The sequence below is a fragment of the Rattus norvegicus genome, chromosome 3 (assembly GCF_036323735.1).
Source record: "Rattus norvegicus strain BN/NHsdMcwi chromosome 3, GRCr8, whole genome shotgun sequence".
Taxonomy (NCBI): domain Eukaryota; kingdom Metazoa; phylum Chordata; class Mammalia; order Rodentia; family Muridae; genus Rattus; species Rattus norvegicus.
In genome coordinates, this window is record NC_086021.1 from 109,459,280 (window position 1) to 109,484,126 (window position 24,847).

The 24,847-nt window shown below is 46.6% G+C and overlaps 1 protein-coding gene across 3 annotated transcripts in view; it reads left to right on the plus strand.

Moving 5' to 3' along the window:
* Nucleotides 1-829: 829 nt before the first annotated feature.
* Slc1a2 (solute carrier family 1 member 2) overlaps nt 830-24,847 on the plus strand; it is a 130,337-nt gene continuing 106,319 nt past the window's right edge. For 2 of the 3 annotated variants that reach the window (NM_017215.3, NM_001035233.2), the window contains exon 1: nt 830-957. In NM_017215.3, coding sequence (NP_058911.2) covers nt 941-957 — 17 coding nt within the window. In that variant the 5' untranslated portion in view covers nt 830-940. Of the gene's footprint in view, nt 958-16,818; nt 17,103-24,847 lie in introns of those variants that run through there. The other variant, XM_063283237.1, reaches the window with a different exon arrangement.

Genomic DNA, 24,847 nt, shown 5'->3' on the forward strand with positions numbered 1-24,847 from the left:
TGATGTGAGCACGAGCAGATGTCCAGGGAGTGATGGGGACCGCCAAGGCTTCTCCAAGGATTGGGGACGGAGGGGCATCCCGGGTCTCAGCACTTGGCCCAGCACAGGGTGACCCGGGGCCACTCGGACGCGAGAAGAAACAATAGCGACTCCTTAGACCCTGGGATCCTGCCACTGGCTGTCCAAAGCGTTCCCGGACTACCGGCAGAGCCTTTTTTTTTTTTTTTTTTTTTTTTTTGTTAATTTATGACTGGAGACTGGTGGGGGAGGGACAACAGAAGAGGGACAGCGTCTAAAGATGGGGGGCAGGGGCAACGGTTAAAGAAGTCGCCCCAGGCTGAGGCTCGGGTGATGTCAGCTCTGGACAAAAATAGAGAGCGATCGCCTGCAAATCCCCAGCTCCGGCGGGGCTAAACCTTGCAATCCCTCTTCGGCCGGCGCCGAGCCAGGGCGCAGCAGCCTCCACCGCCTCCCCCGGCGCGCACACACCAGCACACGCGCACGCACGCACACACTCCCCCGCACTCGCACTCCCGGTCTTCCCCAATCCCGCTCGGTGACGGCCACTCGTGGTACGGGTCTGCCCCGCGGCGAAGCACAGACACAGGTGGCGGCCAGGACGCAGGGAGCGTGTTCCTGCAGCCCTGCGACCAGCGCGACCTTGCAGGAGCCGGTGTAAGATCCCCGTAGCTCCTCTCGGAGCGCTGGCCGCGAGCCGTTCACGGGAACGCGGACCGCGCGCGGTGGAAAGCCAGGACGTGGATTAGCGCCCGCAGCAGCCTCCGCGCGCGCCGAGGCGCTAAGGGCTTACCCAGGAGGGGGGTGCGAGGGCGGAGAGAGGCTGCCCGTTAAATACCGCTCCCCGCCGCACTCCGGGCTCACCCAGCTCGTCGCCACTGTCTCCAGACCGTGCCCGGGAGGAGGGGGCGTTCCCCACGCCATGGCATCAACCGAGGGGTGAGAGTTTTTCTGGGTACCTGTGGGGAAGCGGGAGCCGCGCGCAGGGTGGTGGTGCCCTATCCCAGATGGGGACAGAGAACTGTGACCGGGACCTCTGAAACCCTACCAGAGCGCTCGCCAGGCTGGAGGTGGTGGGAAGGGGTCCGGTTTCTTTGGTGGTCTAGCTGTCCTTTGAGGATGCGGGAGACAGAGAATTGGATCTAATGAAAGGGTGAATTACTATCAGGGTGTGGAAAAGTGTGAAAAGAAACCGTAGAGGTTACTTCAGAGATTTAAAGGCAATGAAGAATTGTCCATAGAGCCTGCAGGAGACACTGCCTGGGCTGCAAGGTGGGGACCGGTTGGAATGAATGAGCCGGGACCAGAGCAGGGGCGGGGCGAAGAGAAGCGCACAGCCCTGAATGCTTGCTTTGGGCGCGCGCGGGTAGGGGATGAGGGCAAGCCCCCAGCCCAAGAGATTTTTGCTTTTGGATATCGGAATCTCCCTGGCTAGCTGCAGGGAAGAGTGGAAGAGATTTGGGTGCTTCCCGATAGAGAAGAGAAAACCTGTAGCTTGGAGCAAGACTAGACTTTCCAAACTTATCTGGGCTATCACTGGCTTTTTTTTTTATTTTGCCTGTGGCCTTGGAGTCGCCCCTGTCTCTTGAGGCCACAGTTGTCATGATGATCGCTTCTGTGGTAGAAGGACAACTGTATTTAGCAAGGGAAGCATGGGGAATGCAAGAGTCCCTTGAATACTCACTCCAACGCATCCTAATCCTGTCTCCCCAAAACACTTCTCAGGCTTTCCGGAGCCTAGAACAGAATAAAAAGAACAATTGGGGACCCCAGCTTTTGGGTTATTCCACAAATGGCACTAGCTGCTTTTGAGAGACCAGTGGACCCACACCTCAGAAACAAGTATCAGGGGCTGCTCAGGACTATATACTTGAGTCCTAGGTTCTGGCATTTTCTGGAGCATGCTTAATAGAAGTCAAACTCCACCAACTTTCGGTGAGGTGGTAGGTGGTGATCTCTAAGCAGGAGTGGAGAGAAGGTGTTTAAAGCCAGACTTCGAGATTCCAACCTCAGACAAAGAAAATACTTCTAAACCTGCCCATCTGTGTCCAAGAGAAACAGCCCATCCATCTATTTCTCTCATCCCCCAAATCTTTCGAAAGGCGCCTAGCATCTTGTACAACAAAATTTCTCCACATTGCCCTTTTTACCGGTGTGGGTCTTCGGAGTAGTTACTTATCTGAAAAGGTGATCCAGTTTGGTGCTTGTGAGCCAGAAGGCAGTACCATGTGCTAGAATTACATATTGGGAACCCACATGACTTAATGCCAGCACTCCTCTCTGTTTAAAGGGCTTTTATCTTCGGTATAGGTAAAGGCGTCTCTGGCTATCTACAGGACCCTTCCAGAATTACTTCTGCCTTCAGAGTCTCAGTTGGAAAACATCTTCAAAAAATATTATCTTTCAAATGCCGCATCCAACTTACTGTCTGTTCTGATGGCCAGAAGGGGAAAGAGAGGGAAACAAACCTCCCCACACTCTGTGTGCTGTTTTTTTTTTTTTTGCCCTTGTCCTAAGTGAGAGCTGCCAAATGGTTTGAAATTCAAAGCAAAGCAGATGCGATTTTTCAGGACAGGAACCATTTCTAGTCCAGCTAGTGCCATCTTTGTGCATTGCGCAAGGTTGGGAAATGATTGTCAAAGAACTTGTATCTAAGAGATGAAAGAATTGGGAAAAAAATCTGGGAAGCAAATGTAGAAAAATATATTGTTTAAGAATAGTAATCAGTCAGCTGGAAACATTCTCGAACCCTTCTTTTCTCCCAGAAGCCTTTGCAGAGTCTCTGTTGGGTAGAATGCACCTGCTAGACTTGGTGGTGGAGATAAAGAGGCACAAACATCGTGGAGAGGGCTTTCTGAAGGCTGTCTCGGTGGAGACTTTTAGTACTAAATTGTTCTCCTGGGTTGGTGAGATCTGTTGGCTCCTTCTGATATCTTTGGGTAATGCACCTTGTAATGGAAATTCAGGAAGCATCCCCAGGAAAGTCTCTTTTGTTAGCCTTTGTCTCCTAACAATATTAAAACTGTTTTTTTTTTATCTGAAATATACGTTACTGAGAAGGATACGGAAATAGCAATGTAATTACATGCTTTCAGTTTATACATGTTTAGCTCAACTCAGTTCCAGAATGCTGGGGGAATGGGGTGGTATATTAAACCAATCGATCTGGCGAATGTGTATTTGGTGTTCAAGTTGCCACCAGCAGCATATGCTAATTACTCCATTTATAGAATTATTAGAGGCAACAGATACATTTGCTCAGCACGCTTTTCAAAGCTCACTCGTATATTTTTACATTCATGTCTTCCAATAGCTCCGCGAAGCAGGCAATCCAATGAAATAGATTTGAAGACTCAAGACTGTGTACAACAAAATGTCATCTTTCCTGGACGATTCTGGGATTTGGCATAGCTTTGGGGTATCATCTGGAAATGTCAGTTGTCAGTAGTGAGCGTGTGGGCCATGGCTGGTGCCTATTGTCGGCTTTTTGGGGAAATCTTCATATATATATATATCTGTATGTATGTATGTATGTATGTATGTATGTATGTATGTATGTATATATCTCCAGCAAGTGGGCTTTGAGAATATTTTCATAGCCTCTGTGTTTGATTTTTGTCATCTAACAGCGCATGCCCGCCACTGTTCAGTCATCTGAAGTTTCTGATTGTGTTTCACTGGGGACATCAGTGTGGCTTTTGTAAAACTCAGCAGTGGCTCTCATAGCTTCCAGGTTCTGAGAAGTGTTTTCCTATAAAAACAAGGTTCAATTTGACAGTCGAATGTCTTTTGTGTTTTGTTGTTGTTGCTGCTGCTGTTGCTGCTGAGTCCTGGGCATGACTGGAATCACTGAGATGGCTTTTAGGTTCCTGACCCAAATTGGAAAGAGATTATAAGTCACTGGTGACAGGCAGGCTAGTGTCTGTTATTGACTAGGTCACAGTGGAGTGGCCAGATGCCAAAGAGACAACCATTTTAGAACTATGTTTCTAGGGGCTAGGGATGGCCAGGTCTCCACATTCATCAGAGACTCCTGGCAATCTGTCTTCTGATCAGCTCCCAGGAGCCAAGGGGTCAGGGCTGCGCCAATCAGGAAGGCTTGGGTTTCAGTCTGACTTAGAGAGCAAGTGAAACTGAGAACTGCTGACAGCGAAAATGCCCTGCCAAGGGAGACCCCTGAATTTATGACTCCCAGTGCATGACGATAAACATAGCATTTGCCTTACCCGCCCGCTCAACTCAATCTCCAAGAATGAGATTGAAGGGAGGAGGGGGATGAGCTCGTAGACTGGGCTTAATACAGGATGAGTGGAGGGCTGGGGAGATGGGGGCTAGAAGCGCTTGCACATTGCATGCCTCGGGCTCTACCAGAATTCATTTCCCTTTCTCAAGAATATTGAGATTGTCTTCCTTGGGTAACGTGAACATGAGCAGAGCTATGATAAACTAGTCTGTGTTTGCCAAGGCAATCTCTTGGGAGCAGTTGAAAGCTTAATTCTCCAGAAAATAGTTCCTAAATCCAAATGAGACTTGTGAAGTAGAAACGCAGCTCATTCCAAAGCAAACAGAAGGTCTGATCACCTTCTTTACCCCTCCCATCGAATGACGAGGTGCCCTCTCCTTTGGCTTCTGCACTTAGTAATGTGTCAGACCTGAGAGGGTCCTCCAGAGATGAGACCCCAGCCACACAAGCAAGCAGCACTCTAGCAGTGCTCTGGGTCAGTGCATCATAGAGCCCTTGCTTCCAGATATGGCCGCCTTCTTCCCAGTTCGAAGCTCAGCACAGGTTAATGCCTTGACAATTCCCTATGCGCTCTCCCCCATGACTGTATCAGTGTAAAGACGTCTCCTTTGAAGGCAAACTAAATCGGTTTCTGGAGTGAATTGCTTCTCTCACTGGATTGCCTCGCCCCTTGGAATGAATTGACTCGCCAGTTCCGTCGGCACCTACCTACCGTGACGTAATCTAATGAAACACAGATAACTTAAAAATCTCCTAGTCTTAGTAGGCAGAAGCACAGTTCTCGAGATTTAAAAATCTCAGTTAGGTTTGCATTTCAGGAACTTGTCCTCACGGTCTGAACAAAACATCTGACCGATGCCGGGCAGTGCCTGCTTGCTTATAGTTGTCCCTTCCCTGCCCTTAACAGCTTGTTGGAGGTGGGGGTGGGGGGCAGCGAGGCCAGGAGGCATGCTTCTGAGGAAGGGTTTGGAATCCAGATTACAGCAAATCTCTTTATTTACCATGGTTGTGGGATTGCCCTCCCCTCCCTCTGCCCACCCTTTACCCTGCAGCTTGCCAAACGCCAAGTCCTTAGAATGAATTAATTAGGGGGAGTGTTTAAAAATATCTCATGGCTCGGTCTCCACGTGCTTCGTTATTGATTGGAGGCAGATGGACCGCGTATTTGCCAGCAGAAGAGAAAAGGACTGATACCTCGCTATGAACCTGTCTGGTTGGTTTCATACAACGCCAGAGAAGACAATGGGCCCCAGTCAGTGAAAGGGGGAGTCTAAATCTTTTGAAGGCTGTTACCGTTTTTCATAGCATTTTGTTGCCTTTTCAAGATTATTTCTCAAAAGCATTGATGTTCTCTTCTTTTCTTTTCTTTTATTCGTGTACTTAATGTCTCACTTAGACAAGCAGATGCGGTAACTGTCTGCTGAACTGTCATCTGGAGTTCTCAGTGATGTCGGCAGCTGCCTTGGATTATAGACTCATTGAGCAAGGACTGGCCTTTGAAAAGAGAAGGAAGGGAATGAACTCCACTTAGGCAGCTGGGCTTGATCTGTGTCAACCCCAGCCCCCTCTAGGATGGATGGTGGCAGAAATCTTGCAGGAAGTCCTCAGGGACAAAGATGTAGATATTGTCTCTGTGCGTCACGTATATTAAAGGATTCATTTAAATGACTGGCGGGGCTTTCTTTTGTCACATTGGTCAGGACGACCATCTGTCCTTCACTGTCCCTAATCTGGCATGGGACTTTGAATCCTGAGCTCCTATTCCTGGTCCCTGGCCTCTGCTTTCTCTCAGCATCATAGAACCAGAGCCAGAACCTCTATCTGCCCTGGCTTTGCTTTTTGTGTAACCTTGAAAGGGAGCTGCTGGACACTACAGTTCATGTGTGGCCCAGAAGTATGTTCTTATTTTGGATTTCAGAGGATCTTGAAAATGTTCGAAATCTTTGCCCCCTTGGAAAACAATTCCCAATGCTGGATTTTTCTTTATTTTTCTTTTGTTTTATTTTATGTGTTTGGGCGGTTTGCCTGCAGGCGTGTGCCACATGCATGCCTGGCACCAGTGGAGACCAGAAGAGCGGGTCAAAGTCCCTGGAACTGTAGTTACAGGTGGTTGTAAGTTGCCATGTGGGTGCTTGGAATCGAACCTGGATCCTCTGGAGGAGCAGCCTGTTCTCTTGTGAGGTTGAACCCTCTTTCCAGTCCCAAATTGCTGACTTTACCTCTCTAGAAAATTGGAGATCTGGTGACAAAGAACTCACTTTTCTGCCTTAATAAATTTATCGTGTGATAGCAAGCCAACAGAACTAACTTTTCTACTAACTCATTTATCATGTGATTACAAGCCAGGGTCTTGTGTGAGGGCATGTGTAGGTATGCATTCATACATGTATGAGTGTGTGTTTGCTACTACAGATTTCACCCAATAGGCAAGGATTCTACCTTTGAACTACACCCCCTTCTCTCTTTTCACATCTGCCCCACCTCATGCCACCCCTTGCTCCAGTGTTCAGACTAGGTTTCTGTAAGGTGTTCAGGCTGGCCTTGAACTCACACTCAGCTCAGGCAGGCCTTGGACTTGCTATCCCTCCTGTTTTAGCCTCTTGAGAAGCTGGGATTACAGGCCTGTGCCATCCACCAGGCCCAAAGCATTAGCAGCTACAAAGTAACTTAATTCTTATAATGTATTATTATTAGTCCTGCTATACTATATTATGTAACATTACTGTTAGTCCTGTCTTTTCTAGAAATAGCAACTGTGGTATAAAGTACTTTAGTACTTGGCCCCAAATGTCTTAGATCTTAAATTCAGGGGTCGTGGAGTCATGGAGCCATGTCCTTAACTAGTGGGCTACCCTCCTTTCTCTCTGTGGCAGTGGTTAGCTGGAGACAAGGACTGAAACCTGAAACACAACATGTTAGACACAGTTGTCGGGAGACCACAGCACTCTTATTCTATGAGCACCCACTTACCCCGACTTCTGGGGCAGCAACCGAGAGTGCAAGCTTGGTAGTGCATTGTCACTGTCTTCTGTGGCTTAAGCGCTTCTACCGTTCCAACTTGCAAGACTTTGTCAGAATGCTATGTAAGTCAAGAGACTTTAAATAATTTATCTATTCTCATGTGTACAAATACCTACCAGTTTGCATGCATGTGTTACACATGTGCTTGGTGCCCACAGAAGTCAGAAGAGGTCTTTTGATCCCCCTGGAGCTGGAAATAGAGATGGTGTAAGTGGCCATGTAAATACAGGATATAGAGCCTAGGTTCATTGCAAGAACAGAAACTTCTAAGCCAGTGGTTCTCAACCCCATGGGTCACAACCCATTTGGTAAACCTTTATCTCCAAAAATATTTACATTATGATTCATAACAGCAGCAAAATTGCAGTTATAAAGTAGCAACAAAAATAATTTTATGGTTGAGGGCCACCACGACATAAAGGACAGCATTAGGAAGGTCGAGGACCACGGAGCCATCTCCACAGCCCCTGTTTTCTTTTTAACCCGCAGCCACTCCTTCCCCTAACCTCTTCTTGCTGTTTCCTCTAACTTTGCCCCCAAGTTGCACTTAATCGGGCTCCTCCATAATTATTGATTTCTACAAAGCTAATGGCTCTGCCTCTTCTCTGTACAGTGACCGAGAACAGCCCTGGGATGACCACGTGGGCTGATAACTGACTTCTGTGCTTCTTTGTGGCAAACAAGGCTGAGCCTTCAGCAGCCGTCAGATGTGGTTAACTCAGGGCAGTGACTTCAACTACTTTATTTTGCTATAGTGCAAACAGTGATGGCCTCAGGACGCCTTCTGAATTGACAAGATCTGCATCTGTGTGATGGAGTTTTAAGATTTATTTTTATTTATTTGTATTAGTGTGTGTGTGTGTGTGTGTGTGTGTGTGTGTGTGTGTGTGTCTGCCCATGCTGGATGAAGCCAGAAGGGGACACTGGGTTCCCTGGAGATGGAGGTACATGCTGTTGTGAGCCTCCCAGCGTACGTACTAGGATCTGAGTTCTGGTCCTCTGAAAGAGCAAGTGCTGTACTCATTATGCGGGCTCTCTAGCATGCAGTTTGTTGATCACCCAACAGGGGGCAGTAAAGAGCAGTAAATGTCCATGGAGATGTGACTCCCTTAGGAAGCCCTTCCATCCTTAGGAAATCCCAAGTCCTACAGCACAGCACAGCACAACACAGCACAGCACAGCAGAGGGCACAGCACACAGCACACACACACACACACACACACACACACACACACACACACACACACACAGTCTGATAGTAATGAGATAATTGTCATATACTGAAGTGTTGGAAGATGTCAACTTCACATGACTGCATGTCTATCTATGACTTAATTTAATCTTTGAAACTCTCATAATATTATGCTCATTTTATATATAGAGAGAGTGAAACTTAGAAGTTTTGATTAAATGTGGTTACTGGGTTCCTAGCCCCCGCCCTTCCACCCTTTGTCATCTAATTGTAGCATTCTCTACATTTTACAGTTATCCCATATTTCCTTCAACTTTAACAAACCTTCCTTCCTTTTTTTTTTCATTTCTGTGAGTGCATGTCCCCGGCCATTTTGATAAGAGAAAGCAAGTGCCCCTGGAGAAACAAGATTATGACAAATGTCACAGGCTATGCCCAAGAAGGAAAGAAATTAGCTTATCTCTGAATGAGGATGCTTCAGAGAAAATGGCACTGTAAAACAACGTCAGAGGAAGTTTAGGTAATGGCAAACTATTGTCATGTCCCAGTTTGTAGACCTCAAACCGGAGGAATTTCAAACAGGAGTAGCCGTGCCGAGGGGAGATAAGGAAGAAGGACAGCGGAGGAGGAAGGGCAGCATCCCCTATTAAGTACCAGGGGGAAGTCAGCCTTAGTGATCATTTGCTTGCTTGTTTTTACCTCAGTCTTTACTTAAATGGCCAGTTGGGATTTGATGGCCAGATTATATAGAAAAGTGGGGGGAAGCCATTCAAAATGAAGTGCTTGCTTAGGGCTGAAACGGCTGGGAATCAGTTGACCGTACATCTCAGATGTTCCAGAGGGACGGACAACCCTGGAGATTGCTGCAGCTCTTGCTGTTCATGTTTATGTGCAACATGGGTTCTAGAAAACAAATGTCAAGAATAAAATCGGACTAACTTCTAAGAATGGGTTTGAGAGCGATGGAATTATAGACAGAATCTAATTCCCAGTGTTTTCTTGGAATTCAAAGTCATCCGTTTTTAGCCAACATTTTTTTTAAATCATTGTGGAGTCATAAAACTGAGCTCACCATCGATTTTAAGATCATGACCATAGCATTTCAAATGAGATAGGGCGTGCTCAGGTTGGTGTATGCGCATGGGTCAAATGCAGACATTTTAAATAAAGAACTGATCACCGCTGGGGCTTACCTGATCTAAACCACACGTTTGGATTTTTCCCTCACAGGCCATTTAAGAACTTTGGTGCTGGTGGGTCTCAGGGAGCTTAGTTAACTGAGTTGGAGCTTAGTCTGAGTCTTGTGCGAGGCTTATTGGAAGTCTGTGGGGTTGGAGTAAGGGAAGTATGGAGGGACAGATGGAGAGGGGGGAACTCAGTCAAGGCCTCAGCCCACCTCAGGATGAGGAAGGCACTTCCAGGTGCTCCCTGACTGACAGAGGAAAGATACCTGTTTGTGTTTTCTGTTCCTGCATTAGCTAACCATTCATACAGCTCTAGATGGACAAAATGTAACGTTTTAGAAAAAGCCATACCCAAGAGCTGTCTGTTTAGTTCTAACAGCTAAGCTAATGAATCTTTCTTTTCTGCAGTTGAAGGCCCGGGCATCTGGATAGTGAGCTACAGTAGCCATTTTCTTCCTCATGTAAGTGTTTGAGAAACAGTAATAGAATCATCCCAGCTGCCTTTGGCCTGAGTCTAGAGGTGGATGACAGCCTTCCCAATGCTGTCCTCTGTAGCAAAAGGATGAGCTATGCCAGTTAGTGAGGACAGAACTTCCAAAATTTCAGGCAGACGGGATGAATAAATTCAAAGGTGTGTGTGTGTGTGTGTGTGTGTGTGTGTGTGTGTGTGTGTTTTCATGTACATTCTGTCCTAAAGTTGATGTTGGGTGTGTTTTTTAATTGCTCTCCATCTTATATATTAACACAGAGTCTCTTCATCTGAACCCAGAACTCCCATATTTGCCCAGTTTAGATAGCCAGTCTAAACCCAAGCATCTCCTGGCTGCCCACCGGTGTTTACACATAGCTGCCACCCCTGCTCTGCTCTCCGTGTGTATGTGTGCTGCGAGTGCAGACTCTGCTCTCCGTGTATATGTGCCCTGGGAGTGCAGACTCTGCTCTCCGTGTATATGTGTGCTGCGAGTGCAGACTTCTGTCCCAATGCTTGTATAGCAAGCACTTCATCTACTATGCCATCTTCCTTGCTCAAGTTTCCAAATCACAACACAGGGACCACAGCTAACAGCTCTGTAGTGTATATTTAAAAATTGCTGGGACTATAGTCTAAGTGTTGTTACTACAAAACAAGAAAGCAAAAACACGAAAGTTAATAGATGAACTAATTAACATGAGTTAGTCATTTGATTTATACACACACACACACACACACACACACACACACACACACGTATATAATTGTAACCATCATTGTAACCCACAAGTACACAGAACTAGTTGTCAATTACAATTAGAGGTAAGACAGTCAACTCATCAAGTCTTAAAGGAGGGTGTGGTAGGAGAAAATAAAAGGGGGAATGAATCCTTGTGTGGGAAATAGGGATTAGAAGTTTTCATCCTCCTCAGTTTTAGCTACAACCCACAGAGCCATCAGCTCAAGTCCTTCTGAGGAAGCCAAGCCCAGTAAGAAGATACAATCTGAAATGTCATAGAGAGGGAAATCAACTCTGGTTACATTTGTCTGACTCCTGTCAGGCACAGTGACTTTAATGAGGTGAACCAGAAACAATGCGTCGTGAGGCCAGAGGATAACTGCTAGTGATACTTGTAGGCTTGACAGCAGCTGTTTTTCTGCTCCTACTGGTGTAATCCCTGGATCCTTTATCTCTGGGAAAGTAAGCAACTGGACGAGCCCTTTCTGGAGCATCTGCTGTTCTGTTCTGGTGACCCAGGTCAGGCACTTTCTCAGCATCCTTGAGGCCCCTTGTGCGTTTTCACCTCTGCTCCACTGGTGCACATGAAGATGTGTTCTGAGACGAAAGGACACTTTTGTACACAATCCAAGTCCTTGAGAGGATACCTCGGTGGGTGTCACTTCATTTTCTCATGTCCCTCGGCTCTGTTCTGAGTCTGTGACACTGGTGGTCACTGTGTTTGTGTTTTGAACAAAACAACTCAGTTCAAGGGACTCACCTGCAGGGCAATGGAAAGTAAAGGAAGCTGATTAGAAATCACTTTCCTTCCTTTTTATGCCCATTTTAATTCCAGTATTTGAGTAAAGAAGTCAGGTGTTAGATTTGATATACTCTTGGTATATTTTGCTTATAGAAATAATATATAGATCTGAAGGACTTGGTAGCCACTGCCAAACATTGTTTTTAATAAATATTTTACCATTCCTCACATCAGACAAAATATGGGCATTCTTGAAAACAAACATATTTTATAGAGGCAGAAAGGCAAAGTGTATCTTCCACTTTGATCCTGTTCCCTTGAAATCCTCTACAAGTTTGAAACATTTTTCTATGCATGTGCAAACACCTTAAAATGTAGGTTGGGCTATTCATGCGGACTATTATAGCTAGCTGTTTACTTACCCAGTACTCCAGGTGCTTAAGTTTGTGGCATGTATGTATGTTTAGGCATACGTATGTATAATCTATTCTACGTATAAAACATATTTCAATTCCTAATAATAAATCACAGTATGGTTATCTAGTATTCCATTTAACCAGCCTGTAGGTTATTGCCGAGTCTTGATTTATTATAATAATGTTGGTGGGATCCGAGCGAATGGAAACACGAGGCAGGGCCACTGAGACCAATGAGAAGACAAGAGCGATAATTTAGGTGGCCGAGCTGAGAAGATTGTGGGAAGAATTAGGACACAAGGTGAATGTTCTGGGGCTGTCCAAGTGTCTACAAAGGCAAGCAGAACATGATTCAGGGGAGGACTGGCCCCTTAAAGGAAGAAGATAAAGAATTTATCTCATGTGCTTGGGCTAAAATGTTTATGTATGTGGGACACCAGGCAGAGATACTCAGGTGAGCATCCGAGTCTTTATGGAGTGACACTGTATTGGTAGAGGCAACCCATTCATTCTGACTGGTCATGAAACAAGGAAAGAATGGAGCCGAGGGAGGATCCTGGGGAGTGGCCATGTCTGGAAAGGTTGCAGATGACTGTGACTAAGTGGTGTCCTGCGGAGACAGAAGGAGAGGGATCAGAAAGGACTGGTGTCTCAGAGTGAATGACAGTCTTGCCTGTTAGAGACATACTGAAAAGCAAATTCTGCCAAGTGGTCATTAGACGAATCAGTCTTGAGGCTACCTTTGCCAGACCAGAACTAGTGAGGTGGTTCCTGCCATGCTGGTGTAGGTTGTGAATGGGTAGAGCAAAAATGAATGAAAGGTTTGTTATTGTTGTTGTTTCTTAGGGTTTGTTTTTATTTATGTGCATAGGTATGTGTTGGCGGGAGTGCACAAGTGTGTTCAGGTGCCCCCCAGAAGAGGTCACTGGGTCCCCTGGAGCTCAAGTTACGGATAGTTGTTAGCTGCCAGACCTGGGTGCTGGGCATTGAACTTGGATCTTCTGCAAGTTTACCCAGTGCTCTTACCCTGTGAGACACCGCTCCACCTTGATGTTACTGTCATTATTCTGAGTGGCGATCAAGAAGCGGATGTGATAGGGAATTTGATGCACAGGGCACAGTCGCACCTTGGACTTGAGGGTACGTCAGTGCAGCGTGTCTGTACGCTGAGGGAAATGCGGGGTCAGTGAAGGCATTCCGATTAATCTCCGGGGAAGACTGTGTTGAAGCAAAGGCTCAGAACTGAAATCAGCTCATTGCTTGCTTTGAGCTTTCTGTAGGGAGAGCAGGGTGTCTCTGGGGATTCTCAGTTGAGGCCTCCTACAGCACGCTTAGCCAATCCTATGGCATAGCTTCTTAGTCAGGGCTTCTATTGCTGTGACAAAACACCATGACCAAAAAGCAAGTTGAGGAGGAAAGGGTTTATTTGGCTTACACTTCTACATCACTGTTACTCATCAAAAGAAGTCAGGACAGGAACTCGGACAAGGCAGGAATCTGGAGGCAGGAGCTGATGCAGAGGCCACGGAGGAGCCCTGTTTACTGGCTTGCTCCTTATGACTTAGTCAGCCTGCTTTCTGATACAACCCAGGATCCCCAGCCCAGGGATGCCACTATCCACACTGGGCTGGGACCACCTCCATTAATCACTAATTAGGGTTCACTTCCTTACAGCTGGATCTTATGGAGGCGTTTTCTCAATTGAGGATCCCTCCTCTCAGATAACTCTAGCTTGTGTCACGTTGACATAAGACTAGCTAGCACACATAGGGAGGATGACTCACAGTGGAGAAGAAGGGAAACACTGCCTGCCTATGTAGCCAAATTCATGTAGTCAGTCAATGATCTGAAGATGTAGGCAGTCAGTTCATCCTGCCTTTGTAGCACCATTGTCAGAGCCTGGGTAGGATATGCTTGGCAGTGGTTGACATTTTCTCCATGCCCACCCTTACAAACCTTATATCTCCTTAGCTGGAGTAATTCTTTTTTTCCCCTTACATCCAGGTCATTATGTAACATCTGTGTAGAGGGCTTTCTTGGACTTAGTTTTGTGTGTGTGTGTGTGTGTGTGTGTGTGTGTGTGTGTGTGTGTGTTATGCACATGTAAATACTCACATCCCTTTATGAGCATGTGGAGACCAAAGTTAGCATCAGACATCTTCCTCTACAACTCTCAACCTTATTTTTTTGAGGCAGAGTTTCTCACTGAACCCAAGCTCACCAATTGGCTAAATTGCTTGTCCAGCAAGTCAGCAAGTCCCAGGATCCTCCAGTCCCTTCCCCTCTGTGCATCTAAGTGCCAGAATTGCAGACATATTCTGCTACACTTGGGTCTTTATGTGTGTGCTGGGGTTCTGCACTCTGGTTCAGAGCTTATATAGCAAGAAGGTTAACCACTGAGCTATTTCCCCACCTCCTAGATCTTATTTCAGTCACCTTCTGTGTTCCTCATTCTCTTTGGATTGTTTCTGGAACATTTCCATACCACTGTCCCCTTGATACCTTCAGAAGAATGGTACTCTCTCAGGTCTTTTTCTACTCAGACTGACAGATCTCTTGGCCTGCTTGTTTAATGTCTGGATGCATGGGGATGAACGGACTATAGTGGAGCTGTTGATATTTTCCCTGTAGTCTCATCCCTACTTCCTTACAAGTCCCGTGTCCCCCTAGTCCCCACTCTCATCTCAGCCAACTCTGCTGCCACGGCACTGAAGTCAGAAACACCAGCTTTGTCCCTGACTTTTCCTCTTCCCACAGCTCTGATCTGCCAGCTTACCAGGTAAGTCCTTCTCTCCAAATGGTTTCTTAAGCCTTGTCCACTCTCTCCACCGCCACGGCATGGCTTTAGCCCAGGCAACAGCCGTTGCTTTCTTAGAGGCTTCAGCCTTTCAGCTTCCAGCCTTTCAGATCTTCCCACACCTGCATCTTGCCTACCCATTTCCCTTCCAAGACCATTTGTTTGCGTTGTTCTCTTACCATTCCACAGCTAGTTAGTGCCATCTTCCAGAGCAGTCTTTGATGCTCAGTTTCAATGCCCTTTCCTGGAGGGGCTTTGTCTCCCTCTCCCTACTCTGTGTAGAATAGGTCCCTTCCCCTTTCTCAATCCCACCTCAGGCCTCATGCTCTCTTCCTTCATGGCAGCAATTACAGCTTCCAAATATTTTGATGATTTATCCTCTTCTTTGTATGGCTCTCATGGGCCGTAAGAATATTGAGGATCAGCTGATTTTTGCAAAGTCCTGTGTTAGGATTAACACAATGCACTTAACAATCACCCATAAGTAAATAGATGGTCCTGCCGGTCTGGGGGGAAGCAGGGATTGATTCTTAAGAGGGTGACATCTGACTGGGCTTCTTCCAGGGAGGCTGTCCTGCTGTGCTTTGTCCAGACCTCTCTTAGCACCTCAGTAGATCTGACAGTGCCAAGTGTTTTCTGCCTGCTTGCTGCCTTTCAGATCTCGCTGAGGATCAGAACTCTCTTAATTTACTTTCGCTTCCTCTTATTATCTCCATCCCAGAGAATGTGGTGTAATTGAATTGTCTACTTTGGGAAACAGACTCACAAGGGCAGAGAGGGGAGAGAAGAAATAGTCTTAAGCCAGCCATAGGGCCAGGGCTGGGAAGATGTGTCTTTCTGCTCCTTAGGAGGTGATCATCTCTATAGGGTGCTGGTGGTCAATGAAATATCCCCACCCAGCAGTCAATAACCAGCCTTCTGGTTGTTAAGAGTTAGCAGGGTTCAAGTAGGTTTCAGAGCCATCCTTTGGGTAGCAGCTCATCTGAAACCAAATATAGATTTGCCATGGTCCATTGTGTCCCTGCTCTACTGCCTGGGAAAGACGGCAAATTCCTCTCTGCACTCCTTTCAGAGCAGAGCAGACTCTGGTCAGATGAGCATTGTTGAGCTCTCTCTTGCCTTTCCTGAGACTGCCTGTCTCCATTCAGAATCTTGTCTTTTCTCTTCCCTTGTTCGTTGCAAAGGGAAACAAGAAGCTGGAATGAATTAAACATTTAGATACAAAGAAGGGATCTGAGTCAAAGTTGGTATTTAAATTGAATCAGTGAATAAAACTTAGGGCTGACAGTTTAACTGCTTATAAAGCTGATTTAGAAGAAGAACAGTTACCAGAAGCTGCCAGTTCTGTGGCTAAATTGTTGATTTTGATTACTAAGGAGCTTCTTAGAACATTTAATCAGTCCCAATGGAGTCCCCCTTACTGTGACTTCCTGCAGGTAGAAAAATGACGTCTTTAATTATGTGTGTTTGCTGCTAAGCCAAAGAAGAATGTTTTACACACACACACACACACACACACACACACACACACACACACACACACACATTTTCCTTCTGGAATGGAGTCCTTTGCTTTACTTTTCTAGTGCTTGGCTGTGTTTGGTGGTATTTGTTGGCTCTGTTGGGATAAGAGGGATGAACACCCCGCGTATGAGCCTCCTAGGGAAGTCCTTAGCTGCAGCTTCCCTCATGGTTGACAGGGTGCTGAATTCAAATCCAAGTCTGCAGATTTTTGAAATGAAAATAGAATCAAAGTATAAATTCTTTATTTTCTAGTTTCCTCTGGCACAGAGGCCATTGTAGGTTCCAGGAACCAGGCATGCACCCACGTACTGTCTTCCTCATTTGAAGACTCTTCATGCATTTCTAGTCAAACCAGTGTCCGGGACACCCATTGTTCCACAAACAGAGCCAACCATTTCTCCCAGCAGGGGGCGCTGTGGGGCTGCATGGCCACAGGCTGGGCAATGGGATTTTCCTTCCACTCTGAAGCAAGAACCAGAGGGCGAATGTTCTCAGTCCCGCACCAGCTGACCCCTGGGTTTTTAAAGAAGGAAAGCCCTGATGCTTTGATTTTCATACATTCCAAGTTACCCTGAGTTGTCAAATCAGCCAGAGATCCAGAGTTCTTCGGGGGTTGCAGCCAACTGATAACCTTCGGGCTGCCGCTTTGGTTTTTGTTATCCATTTTGGCCCTAGATCCTCTTTCTCACCTTGTCCTCACCCTCCTGGATTCTCCTCAGCAAAGTTCAAGAAAGATCCTTGGTTCCGGATTCAGGTATGTTTTCTGTCTGGGTCATTGACAAACTCGCTTAAGGTGAAGGGGTGAGTGTAGAATAGAACAGCTCTAAAGCTGAACGGAAAGGTACTTGAGGAAATAAAAGAGAACATTTGAAGGCTTGGAGGAGCCCCAGAATAAATAGCTCAAGAATGGAGGCATGAAAGCCGATATTCTTTTCAAAATGACTAACTAGGCACCCCAGAGGGCTAGCTTGTGTTTCAAGCCAGTTGGCAACAAGATTAAAGTAGGCATGGAAACACTGTTTTAGTTAAAGGATACTCTCCCTTAGGAGTCAGCTTGTCCATATGTCCTCTAAAGGGCTTTCCCCTTTGCCTGTGGCTAAGCTTCCGAGGCAAGCCAGTGAGGGGGCGACTTGCCCACATTCTAAAAGCAGGAAAGCCATTGTTCTGCCCCCAGATGTAGCTTTAATGTCTCACTGAAGGCATTCTAAGTGAAGTTCTGGGATCCTTCTGCTACTGGCTCACAGAATGTTTGTTGAATGGGTAAATGAGTGAGTCTCCAGAGAGGAAGCTTGTTAGAGGAGTCTTTATCATGAGAACTTCGAATTTCTCCACCAAGAGCATCTCAGATTACTTGGGAACAAACAGAAAGGATCAGAGAAGTAGGGCCAGCCAGCTTCACAGGCACGTGCTGTGGTGCTTGGCTGAACCTTTGAATAACAAGTGGCTTCCATTTGTAATTTCTGTCTGTATCCCACAGTTTATGCGTCCATTTCAGGGAGCCAGGCAGGGCCACGCTTATGCACAATCCTCCTCATGGTGACCGTGAACAGGGTGACCATGAACAAGATGAGCGTAGACCTGCCCCTTTATTGTATGCTGGAGTAGTCGACAGTGAAATACTTCGCATAAAAGAGCTTCTAGGAGCCAGCATTGCACACCGTTATGAGGAAGTTTGAATCTCTACTTAAACCCAAGAAAAACCTCCTGTCTCTTCACTCATTAGCTTAAGACTTCAGGAAAGTTAATGAGCCTCTTTAAGGCTGGGTGTCACATAGGAGCAATGTCACCAGGGTTTGGCATAAACGGTTTATGTGAAGCACTCTCTGGGCACAGTGCCTGGGATATGGACGTCTCCCGGTAATGGTAACTGTCATCGTTCCTGGAATTGTAACTCTCTGGTTACCTGTAGCCTGCTGTGCTTAGCTTGGGCTTTTCACCAGCTAACTGACTTCCAGATAACTTGGTAACACGTGGTCTGCACCCACAAATATGTTTGCTAGGTCTTTTCCATAAAGCTGTTGGTGATAAGATTAGAAAAGCCTTCCCTGGGTGCCTTTGATGGTGTGAGTGGTGTGTTTGCACTTGTGGGCCGCCAGAAGACTTCCCCCTCCCCTGTGCTTTCAACTCCTCACTTGTTTTAATTATTACAGATCTTATTCCAAACATACTGTTTCTTTTCCAACACTGGTAGGGCATTCTGTAGACAGTTTTATCTTGAGACCATATACTGCGAAGTTAGCATCCAGTTACGAGCCGCCGTTATTACCTCAGATGCTTAGAGGTCAGTTTGGTTCAGCGTCTGGTGGATCCTAAGCTCTCACTGATGGTCATAACTAGGACAGGTCAGAGGATGGGCAGAACTCATATTAGTTTTATGGTAAAAGGGACAACTATGAACAGCCACAGAAAGATGCACAGGCCAGGTACAGAGTAGAATGCCACACCTTAGTCCACTACCATAAAACCTCTTGCATCCTCTCTCAGGGAGGTTTAGCTGTGCAGGTACCACTGACCGAATCATAGGCCTTGGTGAGTAACTTCCTATTTCTATCCCTGGGGAACTTGGGGTGGTGCTGAAACTTCCTATTCTGGATCTTTCTAGTGAACAGCCATACCTGAAACTATCTAGGAGACCCTCATCTACCGGTTTTCTCATTGGCATACCCAGATAGTTAGCAGACCCAGAGCTGGAGCACTCCAATGGGATTCTGAAGATTTTAGGATTGAGTGCCAGGAACCCGAGACAAAGACCAAATACTTACTTTTTTTATTATACAGACTCCATGTAATCTCTACAAGCAAGGAGTTCTGCACTCCCCATTCTTCCGTCTGTCCATTCATCCATCCTCCAGCCAGTCAGCCTTATGAGTGGGAATATGCTGCAGAAGGGACTGCTTCTTCCACAGTAGAGCCACCGTCACCTAACCACGGTCACCATGCCTTGAGACCTAGCCCTGCCCCTCCCACACACACCTCACTGCCTCCTGTGATGGCTGCCCAGATTTTGTACCAGAATCTTTGCTACCAAAGACTACAAGACAGCTACATAACAGAGTCAGGTAAAGACTTGAAAAAAATCTTCAGGATAAACAGAGAAAAGAGGTCAGTCTGGTTCAGTGTCTGTGGGTCAAAGGCAGGGTGACTAGACTGAGTACTTGAAAGCACTTATTATACTTTCCCTTGTGATTGAGGAAGTGTCTGTAGGAGCCTGAGTCTGTTAAAGGTCAGCTGTTGACATTCTTAGGGATAAAAGGAGACTAAACTGGTCAGATGGCAGGATGACGGGTAGGAGAAGGAGGAAGGGGAGGAAACATAAGGACATGCTAAAGGCAAATGTGGGTGGGTCTGCCCTTTCCTCGCTGTAGGAACAGATTGCAAGGCAAACATTTTTATTTTGGAAGCAACTTCTAGGCTGATGGAAATACACTTGCATAAATGGTGTGTCTCCAAGAACACCAAGGTGGCCCAGCTACAGGCAGATGCTGCAGGCCTAGCGAGGTATTCCTCCCAGCCTCGAGGTTGCTTGGTGACTCTTCTGAAAGACCCCCTTACACTCACAGGGCCAAGAGTTGAGTAAAGTGGCTCCTGCCTTCTGCTGTGTAAGAGGAGACTTTGCCTCAATTCAGTACCTCTGAGGTGAGGTGGTGCTGGGGAGATGACTCAGTCAGTAGACTGTCTGCCTTGCCCAAGGACCCAGCATCCTTGTCAAAAGCTGGGAGTGGTAGTGTATCTTTGTAATCCTGGAGTTAGAGGCAGAGACAGGCAGATGTCTGCTGGCCAACCAGCTTAGCCTATTTGGTGAGTTCCAGGCCAGTGAAAGAAATACCATTTTAATAAATAAAGTGGATCATGCCTGAGGGATGACACTGGAGGTTATCCTTGGCCTATAAACACGCAAATACACACATACACCCATTCATACACAGACACACAGACTCATGCACTCACACATGCACACAGAAGGGATTAGGTAATTCACATCACCTCCGAGATAGAGTCAGACAGTGGGCTGATTTACTAATGCAAGTTAAACTGGAGATCTCCAGACACCTGCTGGAACAGCCTTCAGTTAACAGAGTGTGGTGATGTTGTAGACTAAACAGCAGACCTTCGGAAATGGAACGCTTGCTGTGGCTGACCCTTGAGTTTAGGTTATGTTTCCTTGGACTGGCACATCATCTTCTAGTTTCAACCCTCCCCAAACTAAGTGTTAAGTGTGTGTAAGTAGAAAGTGGATGGCAAATTGACTCATATACTGTTGGGGATAATACAGTGTTTCTAACAGTTGTCAACATGGACTCAGAATGTTCCAGAATACTTGGCCTGTCTCTTCATTATCCTGAAGTTCAAGGTCAAAATTAGAGTAAAGACTAGTGTTTTGCTCCTCATTCTCCCTCGCTGCTGCACCAAACAGCTGTCACAATGTGCCTTCTCTATCTCACAATATGCCTTCCGAGTTTTGAAGACCGGGGAAAAGAAGAAAATGAGCTTCTTCTATATCTTAATTTATTTGGGACAATTTCACAAGTTTCCATAAACTGGACAGCTAATGAATAATAGAAATTTTCTGGGCTTCTGGAGTCTGCGAAATCCAAGGTCAAGGTGGTGGGCAGATTTAGGGTCAGGTAAGGCAGGTGACACTTTTTACCTGAGTCCACAGGAAATGGAGGATGAGCTCCTTCTGCTTCGGGGTAGGTGCTGATCCTACCCCGAGGGCTTCCTCCTGTGAATTCATCACTGCTCAGTGAGCCAGTAACTAATGCTATTTATCTCTTATGAGATTAGTATTTCAACATGTGGATTTTGGAGGAACACACACACACACACACACACACACACACACACACACACACACACCACATCACACATCACACATCACACCACACATCACACATCACACATCACACATCACACATCTCGGTACCATGCCCAAAGCTTCCAGCTGTGTTTCAGAAAGGCGATGAGCCTCCTCTCTTTCCGTCCAGTATCCACAGATCCCTTACCTGGTCAGTTTGTGCCCTTGCTTCTCCTCTCCCATGAGGGTGAGGCTGGGGCCTCTCCCTAGGCTGGATGTTGGCTCCTTCTGAACTTTCGTCCTGGCCACAGAGTGAGATGGGAAAGTTCAAGTTCCCTTTGTTCCCAGCCTCACTCACATAGGTGTGATGCCAACGTAAGACTCTATTAAAGACAAATAAAATAACACAATAATGGTAACTATAAACATAGCTGTTGTCAGTGTTTTAAAAAACACTTGAAAGCTTTTTATGGGTGGTCTCCTGAGAGCTAACTCAATATGAGTGCCTGGCTTCAGCCCTGTCCTTCCCACAGGACACCCTTCTCCTCTGGCCTTTCCAAGAGGAGCTGCCAGGACATGTAACATGATCCCAGTGTCCTCACTGCTTAGGAATGGTCCATACTTGTTCAGTTTGGGCTGCTCTTGTGGTCAGGGCTAATCACTGTGAGGGATGCAGGCAGAGGCACAGGCTGACTTTGATCCCTGCCATAGCTTCCCTCTCTCTGGCTCTCTGGAACCCTCACTTCCCACATGGTGCCAGCCAGGTTCTGAGGGCAGCCAGTGGTCCTTAGGGTTGGGTATTGTTCAAGCCCACAAAGGGGAGGAATACTTTTCTCAGACAATGTGAGTTGCATCTCAGTTACTTGGGCATCGTAAAGAGGACCCATGCTTTGGGGCAGACCCCTCTCCCCCTTTACCAACGGCTTCTTGTGTAATAGAAGTGAAACACGGTGTTAAGGCTCTCCAGGCCCAGGGGCAAATGGTTCTGGTTACTCCTAATAGACTGACACAATCTCTGGCTTTCAATTTACATGGTTTTCCATCTGTTCTTGGCCAGTGGATTGGCAACCTTGAAGCATCTATGGAATTAAGGGAAGGTGAGACTATGGTCTTCACTCTCCAGGGACAAACAGGCATCTGCCCATCTGGTCAGTTATTGCTGGCTCACACAGACATTTAAAATGAGACAACATTTACAGTTCTTTGAGCTGAAGTTAGATTAATTGTTGTTGTTTTCAACCTGGAGCGTTCAATTAGCTCTCTGAACTTTCGTGGATTTGGTGTATTTGCAAGGCATCTTTCACATTGGCGTGTTCAAGCGTTCCCATCTACACATCCGCCATCCACAGGACCAAGGTTCTGGATGTCGATAACAAGGAACCTGTTCCTATGTGCCTGCACAGCAAACAGAGGCTTTGAAGACCTAAATGTGACTTTGGTTTCTCCATGCGCAGCTGACATTACATCAGGGACATGGTATCTATCTAACACGTGTGCTGCCAATGTCCTAAGAACGCCAGGACAGTGGGACTACCTGAGCATGGGGAAGTGAGAAGGTCTGCCTCTTTGAGGAAAAAGAGCATTGATCGTGGAGTGGAAGTGATGTCTGCTCAGTGGGTCAAGAAGAGGTACTGGAAAGAGAGTTAGATTGAAGCCAAGGGAGGGAACAGTCAAACACAGAAGGTTCACAGTCAATTGAAGGGGAGGGTGCTTTATACATTGTTGGTAAGCGGATGGTCCCTGACTTAAGATGTCTTGACCTGAAATTTTTGGCTTCATGATGGTAAGAGTACACTCATATGCTGACTTTGCTATTCCTTTTTTTTTTTTTTTTTTTTTTTTTGGTTCTTTTTTTCGGAGCTGGGGACCGAACCCAGGGCCTTGCGCTTCCTAGGTAAGCGCTCTACCACTGAGCTAAATCCCCAGCCCCGCTATTCCTTTTTAATACAGTAGACTATAAGTTGTATAAGATATTCAACGCTATTTTAGAATGGGTCTTGTTTCAGATGAGTTTGCCCAACTGTAGACCACGGTAAAGGGTCTCAGGACACTCACAGTAGCCTTGTCTAAGCTGCGATGTGCGTTTATCAGGTGTATTAACTGAATGGTCAGATGGCAGTTCTTACTTCGCCGAGGGTAAGTTGGGTACCAATCTCACTACACTACATAGGGCACCTCAATTATCTTTTTTGGTTTACTCATAAATTTCATTTGGTCATTTTTCTAGGGAAGATACAAAAATCCAGGAGCACATGTTCAAATCAGAAGGGGAGGTGGTGGGTGACTTTTCTCCGTGTTTGTAAATTGCCCTTTCTCCTGTTGTCTGGATGCCTCCGCTCATTCAAGTCTTAATAATGGACTCAGGTTTGGAAGTTGACTTACCTTCCCTACCTGCAACATTGAGTCTGTAGGAAGGACTGAAGGAGCTGCGCTGTCAGAGTCCTTTAAATGGGCTGTGCATGCTGGGGACCACATCTTCAGCCATCTGTCTTTAAAGTGATCTGGGAAGGAACCCCACTATTAATTAGCGTTGGGGGAAGATCAGAAACTTCTGGTGCCTTACATGTGGGGGCTGTAAACACAGAGAGCCCTCCTGGAGTGTGACACGGATCGCTCAGGTGGCAATAAAATGTGGCACCAGCCATTCATTTGACAGATGCTTGCAGATCAGCTGGCCCTCTGCTGGGTGCTAGGGATGGCCCCCTGGATGGCAGTCGGCTGGCTACTCACCATCTGGCATCCACACAGGGAAGCAGCGCATGGGCTCAGAGACTGCAGCCTGGGGTTTCTGCTCCGTCACGTGTTACTCTGACCTAAGCCTTAGTGTAAGACACCTGGCCGTAGTGATGGACCTCAAGATGCTTGAATTCCATGCTAGCTACTTCCTGGACACCTGATTTGGCCTTGTGGCAATGCAGGCTCCTCACACAAGGTCACTATACAGTAGGAATAATGGCAGCTGTGTTGGGGGATAAAAGACTAGTCACCTGTCATTTTGGCTTCTTCTGAAACACAGAAGCTATCAGAAAAGGTGGCTGATTTTACGTATCACTTATTACTTCTTAAGCCCAATGATGTATATATTTTCCCAAAACACACAAGATTGAGCCCTCCAGAAGTTAACATCTTTTAACCTGTATCAATGAAACATTTAGTACCCTCTCCCTCCAAGCAAACATGTGCGCCTTGCTGATCCTGAATCTTCTTGAAAAGGAAAGTCTGCAGATGCCAAGGCTGGCCAGACACTGAAGGGACCAGGGTAGTCCCTCAGTAGGCTCTCCCAAGACCCTCTGCTCCCTGGGTAAACAATGAATGTGGGAACATTGGGCCTTTTCTGTGAGCGGCCAAAGGACAGGCCTTGGGCTTTGCAGATGTCTTATCTGGTGAGAAGAAATATGAACAACAAACCCGGGAAGGCTTTATCTGCTTCTTGGCTCTGGGAACCCCAGTCTGTACAGGATCGCCCACAGGGCCTGCTCTTCTGAGATGAAATCTTTCATCTGCTTGTGCCTGGGACTTCCGCTGCCCTGACACATGGGGGCGCTGCAGCCTCTCTTTTGCTCAAAGCTGGCTGGACATCCTCTCCAACTGAGCCTTGAGCCATCACAATTTCCCTTTATACTAGCCTGAAGTCATGTTGTGTGTCTTCCTATAGAAGCCAGTGGGAGTCTGGCAATGGGCTCAGCACCTCTCTTTTCCGCCCC